The 12,365-nt window shown below is 41.5% G+C and overlaps 1 protein-coding gene across 2 annotated transcripts in view; it reads right to left on the minus strand.

The window, feature by feature from the left end:
- Window positions 1-3,327: 3,327 nt before the first annotated feature.
- The window catches only part of LOC112233029 (chemokine-like protein TAFA-5), a 43,946-nt gene continuing 34,908 nt past the window's right edge, over window positions 3,328-12,365 (minus strand). Inside the window, exons 4-5 of one of the 2 annotated variants that reach the window (XM_024400380.2) lie at window positions 8,195-8,237; window positions 3,328-5,555 (exon numbers count right to left, since the gene is read on the minus strand). In XM_024400380.2, the coding sequence (XP_024256148.1) occupies window positions 8,214-8,237 (24 nt within the window). In that variant the 3' untranslated portion in view covers window positions 3,328-5,555; window positions 8,195-8,213. Of the gene's footprint in view, window positions 5,556-8,190; window positions 8,238-12,365 lie in introns of both variants that reach the window. The other variant, XM_024400379.2, reaches the window with a different exon arrangement.

Consider the following 12,365-nt stretch of genomic DNA (forward strand, 5'->3'; position numbering starts at 1 on the left):
CTTTAATTTGAGGGTATTTTTTTATATAACTGTTTCACTGTTTAGAAATTAAAGTACTTTATGTGTCTAGCCCCCCCCATTTGATTTTTATTTCCATAAGTATTTGGACAAATTCACTTATAGTGTATTAAAGTAGACAAAAGTAATATATTTGGTCACATGTTCCTAGCACACAATGACCACATCAAGCTTCTGACTCTACAAACTTGTTGGATGCATTTGCATTTGTTTTGTGTTTTCGACGATGTTTTGCCCAACAGGAATTGAATGGTGAACAATGTATTGTGCCATTTTGGAGTCACTTTTATTGTAGATAAGAGTAGAAGATGTTTCTGAACATTATGGATAATCATGAATGAACCGTGAGAATGTTAGAGGAATAAATCAAGGTTAACCTCCCCTCTTAATGCTAACGGTGAGAAGTTTGACATCAGACCATTTCTTACCTGAATATGTTACTTCACTTTGATTTGTCTTGCCTTCCAGGTTACCCACTTGGTCATTTTGTAAACATATATTATGTTCTGGAACCATGACATGCACCCACCTCATTGTTATGTAATTATTAGAGATATACAAATGTGTTTTTTGCACCCATCAAGCGTCATGTCCGCGATGGTCATGTGAGGTGAAATGTGTATATTTGGGGAAGTGAGCACTCAGTTTGTTTGTTTGACCTGACGAAGATCCGTTTCAGATGGAAACGGTGTCAATAAAGCGGTGAATTGGGTGCTTTAACAGTGTCCGGGTCTTCTTGCTGTATAATGGTCAGAAGTTGGCATCTCTTTGGGGGGTATAATCTTTGTTTAGATATGTATGAAAATACCCTAAAATAAAAGGTTACATCGTGTACTGGGCGCCTTACGAGGAAACAATTGATCTCAAATCCCAAATGCTAAAGTATGGAGCCAAATGTTCAAATTGTAGCTTCACTGTCCAAATACACGGAGTGTACAAAACATGACAGACTGACCAGGTGAATCCAGGTGACAGCTATGATCCCTTATTGATGTCACCCATTAAATCCTCTTCAATCAGTGTAGATGAAGGGAAGGAGACAGGTTTAAAGAAGGATTTTTAAGCCTTGAGACAAGTGAGACATGGATTGTGTACGTGTGCCATTCAGAGGGTGAATGGACAAGACAAAAGATTTGAATGCCTTTGAACAGGGTACGGTAGTAGGTGCCAGGCACATCGGTTTGAGTATGTCAAGAACTGCAGCGCCGCTGGGTTTTTCACGCTCAACAGTTTCCCGCGTGTAACACGAATGGGTCAACACCCAAAGGACATCCAGCCAACTTGCAACAACCGTGGGAAGCATTGGAGTCACTTTCGACACCATGAAGTCCATGCACAGGCCAATTGAGGCCATTCTGAAGGGAAAGGGGGGTGCAACTCAATATTATGGAGGTGTTCCTAATGTTTTGTACACTCAGTGTAAATACAGAGCGGATGTATCTATAATCAGGCTGGTTGTATGTTTTGAAGCGAGGTTTTCAACTGAAAGGCTCGCTGCTTTCTTCTCATTTCTTCCCAAGTAGAACAGGTTGGTGGTGGACCACATATAAAGTAGCAAACAATTGTAATAAATGCAACGGGTGGACAATAGATGAAAATACTACAAACTTTTAGAATTCTTATAATCCATCAGATATTGACTGAATCATTGCACATAAAACATTTCACTGGCATGGATAAATAATTAAACTCAGAGATTTTGGTGGGAATTCAGGTATTACATTTACTTAAAATGCGCTCATACATTTTCTTATTGTATCAGGTATTTTTTTATGTTTTGTGTTAAAATAAAGAAAAATATATGTGCCTCATTTGCATAAATACAGCAGGTGTATTTGCATAGGCTATATGAATATATTTACATAAAGGAGGGGAACAGGGCTGCAACCACAAAGACTTCCTCTGGCTACCCTACCTGTACTCACCTGCTCTGTCTACCCTACCTGAACTCACCTGATCCGTCTACCCTACCTGAACTCACCTGCTCCGTCTACCCTACCTGAACTCACCTGCTCCGTCTACCCTACCTGAACTCACCTGCTCCGTCTACCCTACCTGCACTCACCTGCTCCGTCTACCCTACCTGCACTCACCTGCTCCGTTTACCCTACCTGCACTCACCTGCTCAGTCTACCCTACCTGAACTCACCTGCTCCGTCTAGACCTACCTGAACTCACCTGCTCTGTCTAGACCTACCTGAACTCACCTGCTCTGTCTAGACCTACCTGAACTCACCTGCTCGGTCTAGACCTACCTGAACTTACCTGCTCTGTCTACCCTACCTGAACTCACCTGCGCTGTCTAGACTTCCTCAATAATTACTGTTATTGTCATGTTCTGTTGCATAATTCAACAAGTGTGTCAATAGCAGGATACCGTTGGATTAAAAAATCAACACGCTTGGCTCTAGATTACACCTATCCAAACATACTTCACATTGTTTGCGAGATCAAACATGATCACTATAATCCGAGTGTTCCTTTTAGAAAATTGCTTTCATTTCAGTGCTTCTAACTTGTAAACATTTCAACTGTAGCAAATTCTAACTTTTTTCAATTCCACCAAAAAATGAACAACCGCAAAAAGAAAGTTATTTCTTCTCTTTCTTGCGATGTAAGTGTAGAGACGGTTAATTAAATGCCCGACGAAGCTTTAATGTTCAACGGAAAGACAATTCCATTTAGCCCATTTCAGCTATTACCAGAGTGTGTTTGACAGGTCATTACAAATGTTTCCGCGGTCATAATGTTCACGGGAAAAAAACAACAGGCACACATGAAGAGTCGCGGGAATGAAATCAAAGCAATCAATCCAGCGAGATTGAAGTGACGTGGATGTTGCATCCCTCATAGGAAAAGGAGACACCTCAGAGAAAGTGAAACGAAATACTTTGTTCTCTAACTTTGATTGCTACCATATCTTCTTTTCAAGACTACATAGAATAGGGATCATTAACGAGATTCAGCAGAGGGCCGACTTGTTATTGAGCGATGGTCAGGGGGCGGGAACATAATTACAAATAATTTGTAGACTGCAAATTGACCGCAAGAAGTCTAAACAGATAGTATTTGACGAAAACATATTAAATTCAAACCTTGCTTATATTTGTATATGATCCCATACATCTCTCTGTAACGCTCATTAAACTTTTGGTGCCAAATAAAATCACCCGCAGGCCAAATTCAGCCCGTGGGCAAGCCAGTTGGGGAACCCGGTGATAGAACTTTCATTGTGTCATGCATCTGATGTGGATTTAGAGATTCATCCATGGAATCAGATCAAATCAAGGGGACATTTTATTTGTGTTGGTTAAAAAAAAAACTAAGACAAAATAGTGAAAGAAAAGGACATGGGTACAGCTGGGAGTAATTAAAGTTAAGTGTAATTAGATGAGAATTGTGGTGCTCTCTTCACACATCAATCAAGCACACACAAATGGACACAGTGAACATGTGCACACACACCCACACCTGCACTCATAGACATGCACACCCACATACACACAAGCACACACACACTCATGCACGCACACCACACACACACTTAAAGGCAATTACATTAGCCCCAGGGATGGAAGGCTCTTTTCATCCCTCTGTCTCTCAAAGGAGCATACAGTATATTAACATACAGTAAGTATATTAACATACAGTAAGTATATTAACATACAGTAAGTATATCTTTCTGGTGAAAAATAACAACTCCATTTCAGTGATATACAATGTCCTTTATGGTCTCATTCTCTCTGTGACACTCACTCTCTCTCGTAATCCCGTAACATAAATGAAGTTAGAAATACCCATGGGACATTATACAGTGACTGTATACATTACACCCAACATAAACAGCAGCACTTTGCAAGTAGCATACCTCCATACATCTATTTCCTATAAAAAAGGCCATTTAAAACCTAACTTTGAAATAATCAATCGGTACTACACATGGACTATCATTACTGCTTTTAACTTATGTGACATAGATCTGTCAATATTAATACACTTTTGTATTAAAAACATGTGATTCCTCTGTATGAGGCTTTAAAGCTGAAATCCGCATAAGGTGAAACAGCGCCATCTCGACCCGGGGCTTTTGCTATCGCTTTTTTTGTTTTTTTGTTGGTGAAACGGAGGAGATGAGCATCTAGCATTGTGGTAAAAGAAAATTGCAGTAAATACTCTGCTGTTCTATCGGGCGTGCAGTGATGTGCAGTGATGTCCAAGGGAAAGAACAGTGCTCATTGTTTTGAAGTAAGTGTCTCTTTAATATCGCAAACCGACATGGCAGCTCCAGCAAGTACGGATTCCAGCTTTAAATCAACGAGCATCCCCTAAAACATGATCATACCAGTTTGCAAGATAGTGAGCTTCAGGAACAGTTCTGTCCAGAAGTACAGTAATGGATGTGTCAAACTTAAGAACAAGATTGTGTCAACTATTTCCCATTTCACAGTGTATATCAGGAGGCACAGACACCCAGACGCACGCACACACACACACACACACACACACACACACACACACACACACACACACACACACACAAACAAATAATTAGAACACAGGATAAAGAGCCAGGCAGGTGTAGTCTGTCAGTAAGTGTCTCATAAAGATCTCCTTTTAGCAGAGTGATGTCACGTGGGCGGTTTCTCCACAGACACTATTAGGGAATCCTTACTTGCAACGGTCCCATCAGTCATAGGCACCAGATTAACAAAGCATTGTCAATGTCAAGTTAGATAGTCACTAACAATCCATCCAAAAGTTTCTCCCCCAGAACTGTAAATGTATATCATATATTTGATCCTTCTTTCACTGTAGAGATTGACGACAAGAGAATGATACTCGCATGGGATTTCCTCCTTTTCTCTATATATTTTCATCCCAAAACCTCTTGGAACCTCATCCCTCAGATACCCAAGACAGGTGGTGGTGTTTCTTAGAGGATGGAGAAATATGGCTAAAGACGGGCACCCATTGGCATCATATCCTGGTTTCACTAACCTCCTGTGTCCACCAAACCTATCATGGCTCTTCAACAGGACAAAACCAACGCCTTAACCAAACAGACTATTTACGTGAGTGAAAAGACCCTGAATGGTTCTCGTTTCAGTACTCATAAAATAACTGTAGACTAGTTTAAACCAAGTTACCAAAAATGCCTTCACATTGTGTTCCATAGGGGTAGGTGGCGAAATGGTTTCCTTACACATGTTTAGACTCCCAGTTCTATCCTGCTTGCCGTGCTGAAACAACACAGGTTATATACAGTATACAGTAGGATTTGTCATTCAGTTTGTGATATGGTTCCAATAACGATGCTGTGGCGAGTTGCTTTCATGGGCAGGTACGGACTTTTGGACCAATGAGGGAGCAGAGGAGTGTCACTGTCACATAGTAGGGCTCCTCTGAGAGATGGTGGTGGTGTGGGGGAGGGAGGGGTGGGGTAGTAGTGGTTTGAGCACAATATTGGCGAATGGACACAAACTGTGCTTGCCTGGTCATTGGCCTCTGTTCCCCTTCTGCCATGACTGGCAATAAACCTGGGATGGGGGTAAGGGGGTTAGAGAGAGAGAGAGAGAGAAAGGGGGGTAAAAATGGAGTTGAGTAAACAAGGCACTCACGGTTGTTTCAGGATTACTTTGAATCTTGAACGCACTATGGACTTCAGAATAAGAATAATGAAAGCAACTTCACAAGTAAGATGAACATACAAACACTCATATTAATACAAGTGGTGTATAATGAAGGCTAGCACAGTTTATGTAGAACAACTTTGAACAGGTCTCTCTATTAAAATAGACATCACCTCAACGAGAATAACCTGTATAAATATTGGTTAAATCAAATATCTGGTTTTAGTCATCCATATCTATTTTTGTATGCTAAAATAATTACATTGAGTTCAAACCATATACAGTTGAAGTCGGAAGTTTACATACACTTATGTTGGAGTCATTAAAACTCGTTTTTCAACCACTCCACAAATTTCTTTTTAACAAACTATAGTTTTGGCAAGTCGGTCAGGACATCTACTTTGTGCATGACAAGTAATTTTTCCAACAATTGTTTAAGGACAGATTATTTCACTTACAATTCACTGTATCACAATTCCAGTGGGTCAGAAGTTTACATAGAGTAAGTTGCCTTTAACAGCTTGGAAAATTCCAGAAAATTATGTCATGGCTTTAGAATCCATGAAGCCAAAATTGTAGACCTCCACAAGTCTGGTTCATCCTTTGGAGCAATTTCCAAATGCATGAAGGTACCACGTTCATCTGTACAAACAATAGTACGCAAGTATAAACACCATGGCACCATTTCTTTTGGAGAAATGTCCTCTGGTCTGATGAAATAAAAATAGAACTGTTTGGCCATAATGACCATTGTTATGTTTGGAGGAAAAAGGGGGAGGCTTGCAAGCCAAAGAACACCATCCCAACCATGAAGCACGGGGTGACAGCATTATGTTGGGGGGCGTGCACTTCACAAAATAGATGGCATCATGAGGCAGGAAAATTATGTGGATATATTGAAGCAACATCTCAAGACATCAGTCAGGAAGTTAAAGCTTGGTCGCAAGTGGGTCTGCCAAATGGACAATTACCCCAAGCATACTTCCAAAGTTGTGGCAAAATGGCTTAAGGACCACAAAGTCAAGGCAGAACTGAAAAAGCTTGTGCGAGCAAGGTCTACAAACCTGACACCTTTACACCAGCTCTGTCAGGAGGAATGGGCCAATTGTGGGAAGCTTGTACAAGGCTACCCAAAACATTTGACCCAAGTTAATACATTTAAAGGCAATGCTATCAAATACTAATTGAGTGTATGTAAACTTCTGACCCACTGGGAATGTGATTAAAGAAATACAAGATGAAATAAATCATTCTCTCTACTATTATTCTGACATTTCACATTCTTAAAATAAAGTGGTGATCCTAACTGACCTAAGACAGGGCATTTTTACTAGGATTAAATGTCAGGAATTGTGAAAAACTGAGTTTAAATATATTTGGCTAAGGTGTAAATAAACTTCCGACTTCAATTGTAAATATGCCATAAATGTAAATGTATAATTCCATGTAATAAATTATCTGTCGTGTCTGCACACTCGTATGTCTGTCTGTCTGTTTGGTTTGTATTTCTGGTATATCTGTATGGTCTGTCTGTCTGTCGTGTCTGTCTGAGTGCCAATTCACCGTAGCAATGGTAAACTTTTACACCCTAGATTGTCCATATGAATCTTTAATATGAGTCTGCAAAGAATTTCATGAATTTAAAGCCACCCGGAAAATTAATATTTATGATGCCCCCAATCCTCATTCTCTCCCTGTCTCTGGTAATTGTCTGTGATTCATTTTGTTTTCTTTGTGGAAGAAGGTAAATCCATCTTAGAATATAGACTGTGACTCATAGGCGTGGAGATTCGGCAATATCACCCACTTTTACGACCATTGTCCTTTTCTAGGCTTGGTATTCACACAACCCTGCACTATGGACAAACAACATTGTTATTGTTACACATAAGAGGTATTTTCATGGAATAAATTAACAAAATAAGCAATCGGATAAATTGCAGTAGCCAATGTTTACCGTGAAACAAAACAAAGGTTCAGATACATTATGTTTCCCCAGTTCAGGTTTTCTGCGGTAGGGTGCTTGTTTCGGGGTGCTTGTTTGACTTAATACGGCTCTTTAGTTTTCTTTCCTTCTCAGTCCAAAAATAACTAAATCTCTCAACTCCACCTTGTATTTCCCTAGTCCTCTTAAACAACGCAGCCATTTGAAGTAACATCATCCTTTGAAGTAGCCTCTTTGGGCTTTGTTAATTTGTAACCCTCTGCATTAGTTGACTTTGTACCACTATAGCTCCCTTTGATCTTTCTTTTGGTCTTTTTTTGTTTGTTGCAAGCATCAAAGCCATTTTCTCACAGGAAAATGCAGCCACCAATTGTGTATTTTCTATGTAAAAGAGAAAAATGTAAACCATGAGTAGGTGGGAGTTGTCCTTTACTATAAGCACCATGGGAGTTTGACCTTTTGAACTCCGGTGATTAGTTCGTATAGGGAGACGGTAAGTCTCAGATGTGCAATTCTGCTTGCCCCACAGACTAGACAGCTGGAAGTGCATAAAATAAACAACATACACTTTGAGAGGATGGATGGAGCCAGACTCACCTACCCACTTAGTTCTTAACTCCTTACGATGGCTCCTTAGGCAAGGGCTAGAAAGAAGATAAAAAGAAAAGAAGAGGTTGAAACGCAAAGAAACATCAGGACAGACAGCTCTCCTTTATCAAGGTATAAACTATCATGCTTTTCTTTCCAGTAAAATGGCCAGGAGAATACAACATGTCCACTTTGAAGCAAAGATGGCAAGACTAAATTATATCTGAGGCTAGATGACAGAAACTTAAGGACAAATGTTGTACTTTTTCTGACCTTTAAACTATACACTACCAGGAAGTACTAGCAGGTAAGGTAGGTCCATATGGGTCTCTGAGCCATGGGTTCCTGAGGAACTTCCTTCCAGTGTCATAATAGAACAATTACAATATACTGTATGCCCAGTGAAAATCTATACTATAAGTCTATATAAATCTGTAGCAAAACAAAAATATTCATATTTATTCTACAAAACGATATGCTTACTGCAGGTTGTTTAATAGTAAAAGATAACTTTTTCTTTCCATTTTACTCTAGTATTTTTTGTGTGTCTTGTTCATTCCCCAGAGCTAGAAAGCACTTGCTGTTGTTTCCTTCCCATTTTCGAAGAAACTCATGACGGCATCTAAACTGGTAGAGGGGGCCGGGGGGGTGAGATACTTCTGAGGAGCTAATGGCTAAGCTGAGCATAATCAGGAAGCTAATGGGCTGTGCAGCCAGTCGAGGCCGTGGTGCAGTGGGCAGTGGTAACTGCCCCCTCCCGCAAGGTTCGAGCAAGGTCACCCCCCCATGTCTCTGTGGGGCACCCTGCGGGGGGTTTGCTACACCAGTTGCCATGGCATTCCCCGGAGCCTCTCTGCTCTGCTGTTCTGAGCTCCTGCAGCAACAACGGGTACAGCTGGTATTCCACTTCCCACCCATCTGTCGGCTGGTTGGTCGGCCATGTCTCTCTGTCTGTCAATGTTCTCTGTCGTGTCTGCCCACCTGCATGTCTGTCTTGTCGGTCTGTTCTGTCCGTCCGTCCATCTGGCGTGTCGGTCGTCTGTTGTGTCTGTCCTGGTGCCCTACCTATGTTATCAGAGAAACACTCCACCGAGTGGTACTGATCCATCGCACCTCTCTGGCAATGTCATCTAAATGCTAAATACTTCTACTGCATCTTTGAATCAAAACAAAAAAAGGGGCGAGAGGGGAAAAAAGCTTATAGTATCTATATTGAGCACAAGGTTTCTTGATTTTATTTATTTTTCTTCAGTTGAAGGCTGAATGCCTAGAACATTCTTTACTGGTGGTGTGTGAGAAGAATTCCAAGACCTTGCTATCTATTATAAAAGTACAAGAATCGAGGAGAAAGCAAAGTATTGATATACCTGACTTTGGCACTTTTCCATAATTTGCTGTGAAAGAAGCAACCCCCCCCACCACCACCACCACCCAAAAGGCGAATCATGATTGCCCTGGTACTTCAACAATAGAGTGGCATTCTCTTGCTACCGCTCTTAGAAATCGATTGTGGGGATACTAACTCAGGCTAAAGTGCTGAAGTGGCAGTGGTGCTAGCTTGACACTATTAACTGCTCACCCTAATTAAAAGGCTAGTTGGGCCCAGAAGAGGAGAAGGTGTGGGAGAGACAGTGGACAGCACTACCGCTAGCCAAACAAACAGCTTAGCAATGGCTACTGTTCACAGGACAAGAAACCCATGGACATCACAGACAAAGTCCTCTCCTTAGGCTACAAAGAGATACAAAGAAAGATTGGGAGAGGGACAGACAAAGATAGAGATACAACAAATGTACTAATGAGTTTTTTTCACTAATTAGCTATGATTTTGTTTTACTTAACCCTGTCCCTGAGCTCCAGGGGCTGTATGTGTCAAGCGTCCAAGAAAGGGCTGATCCATGCAATCTTATTCATTATGATCTAAAAAAGAAAACGGATCCTAGATCTGTACTCATACACGGATACACTTTGTGAATATAGGCCATTAGCTGTTCCATGGCTCAGCTGCTGTTGAAAAAGTATACTGATGCTAGCACTCTCTGAGGAGTTGGATCACAGAAATACATTTTATTTTAAAAATCAGAACCTTAAAAAAACGGCTTCACTGTGCTGCTAACAGCTGTGATTCTTCAACTGTCCCCTACCAGGCTCGACCCAACGATCCTCTGATCGCTAACACACGTGACCACCCACTTGACAACTTACAAAATAGTCTGATTCAGCACCATTTGTGACATTTCTAGCTCTGGGGTGATTTTACCTGGTTCGATCTCACTCAGGTACATCTACAAATACTGCTACATAAAATCCAGGATTACTATCCATTTACTCAAGTTAGAATGCTGTTCATCAACTACAGCTCAGCCTTCAACACCATAGTGCCCTCCAAGCTCATCGTTAAACTCTGGCCCTGGGTCTGATCCACTCCCTGTGCAACTGGGTCCTGGACTTCCTGACAGGCCGACCCCAAGTGGTGAAGGTAGTCAACAACACCTCCGCCACGCTGAACCTCAACACGGGGTCCCTACAGGGGTGCGTCCTCAGCGCCCTCCTGTATTCCTCGTTCACCCATGACTGCGCACATCTCCAACTCGACACAATACTGGAAGGCCTGATTACCTACAACGACGAGACAGCCGACAGCGCCTCAACCAAATAAAGGAGCTGATTGAGGACTACAGGAGACAGCAGAGAAAGCACAACCCCATCCACATCAACGGGGCTGTAGTGGAGAGGGTCAAAAGTTTGTGATTAAACAGCTTCACCACTAGCTGTCTCCACCCAGTACCCTGACTTGAACCTCAAAACCTGTTACTTGACGGCTACCACCCAGTACTCTACCCTGCACCTTAGAGACTGCTGCCCAATGTACATTGAGTCATTCAGCACTGGTCACTTTAATAATGTTTACATACTGTTTTACCAACTTTATATGTACACTGAACAAAAATATAAATACAACATCTTAAGTGTTGGTCTCATATTTCATGAGGTGAAATAAAATATCCCAGACATTTTTCATATGCACGAAAAGCTTATTTCTCTCAAATGTTGTGCTCAAATTAGTTTACATCCCTGTTAGTGAGCATTTCTCCTTTGCCAAGATAATCCATACACCTGACAGGTGTGGCTGTCATATCAAGAAGATGATTAAACAGCATGATCATTACACAGGCGCACCTTGTGCTGGGGACAATGAAAAGCCACTCTAAAATGGGCAGTTTTGTCACACAAGGTTTGAGGGAGCCTGTAATTGGCATCCTGACTGCAGGAATGTCCACTAGAGCTGTTGCCAGAGAATCAAATGTTAATTTCTCTACCATAAACTGGCCTCCAAAGTCATTTTAGAGTATTTGGCAGTACGTCCAACCGGCCTCACAACCGCAGACCACGTGTATGGCGTCGTGTGGGCGAGCAGTTTGCTGATGTCAACGTTGTGAACAGAGTGCCCCATGGTGGAGGTGGGGTTATGGTATGGGCAGGCATAAGCTACGAACAATAAACAATTGCATTTTATCGATGGCAATTTGAATGCACAGAGATCCTCACACTCATTGTCATACCATTCCTCCGCAGCCATCACCTCCTGTTTCAGCATAACGCACAGCCCCATGTCGCAAGGAACTGTACATAATTCCTGCAATCTGAAAATGTCCCACTGGCATGCATATTCACCAGACATGTCATCCATTGAGCATGTTTGGGATGCTCTGGATCGATGTGTACAAAAGCGTGTTTCAGTTCCCACCATTATCCAGCAACTTTGCACAGCCATTGAAGAGGAGTGGGACAACATTCCACAATCAACAGCCTGATGCGAAGGATATGTGTCACGCTGCATGAGGCAAATGGTGGTCACACCCGATATTGACTGGTTTTCTGCTCGACACCCCTACCTTAAAAAAAGTCTGACCAACATATGCATGCATGTATTTCCAGTCATGTGAAATCCATAGATTTGGGCCTAATTCATTTATTTCAATTGACTGATTTCCTTATATGAACTGTAACTCGGTAAAATCGTAGAAATTGTTGCGTTCATATTTTTGTTCACTATACAGTATTCTAGTCATGGCTCATCCTATATAATTAGTGCTATACACACCTTTTCTATTCACATACTGTCCATACACATCGTTCACTTATATGCAGTGCATTCGGAAAGTATTCAGACCCACATTTTA

Source organism: Oncorhynchus tshawytscha, linkage group LG16 (genome assembly GCF_018296145.1).
Source record: "Oncorhynchus tshawytscha isolate Ot180627B linkage group LG16, Otsh_v2.0, whole genome shotgun sequence".
In the NCBI taxonomy this organism is placed as follows: domain Eukaryota; kingdom Metazoa; phylum Chordata; class Actinopteri; order Salmoniformes; family Salmonidae; genus Oncorhynchus; species Oncorhynchus tshawytscha.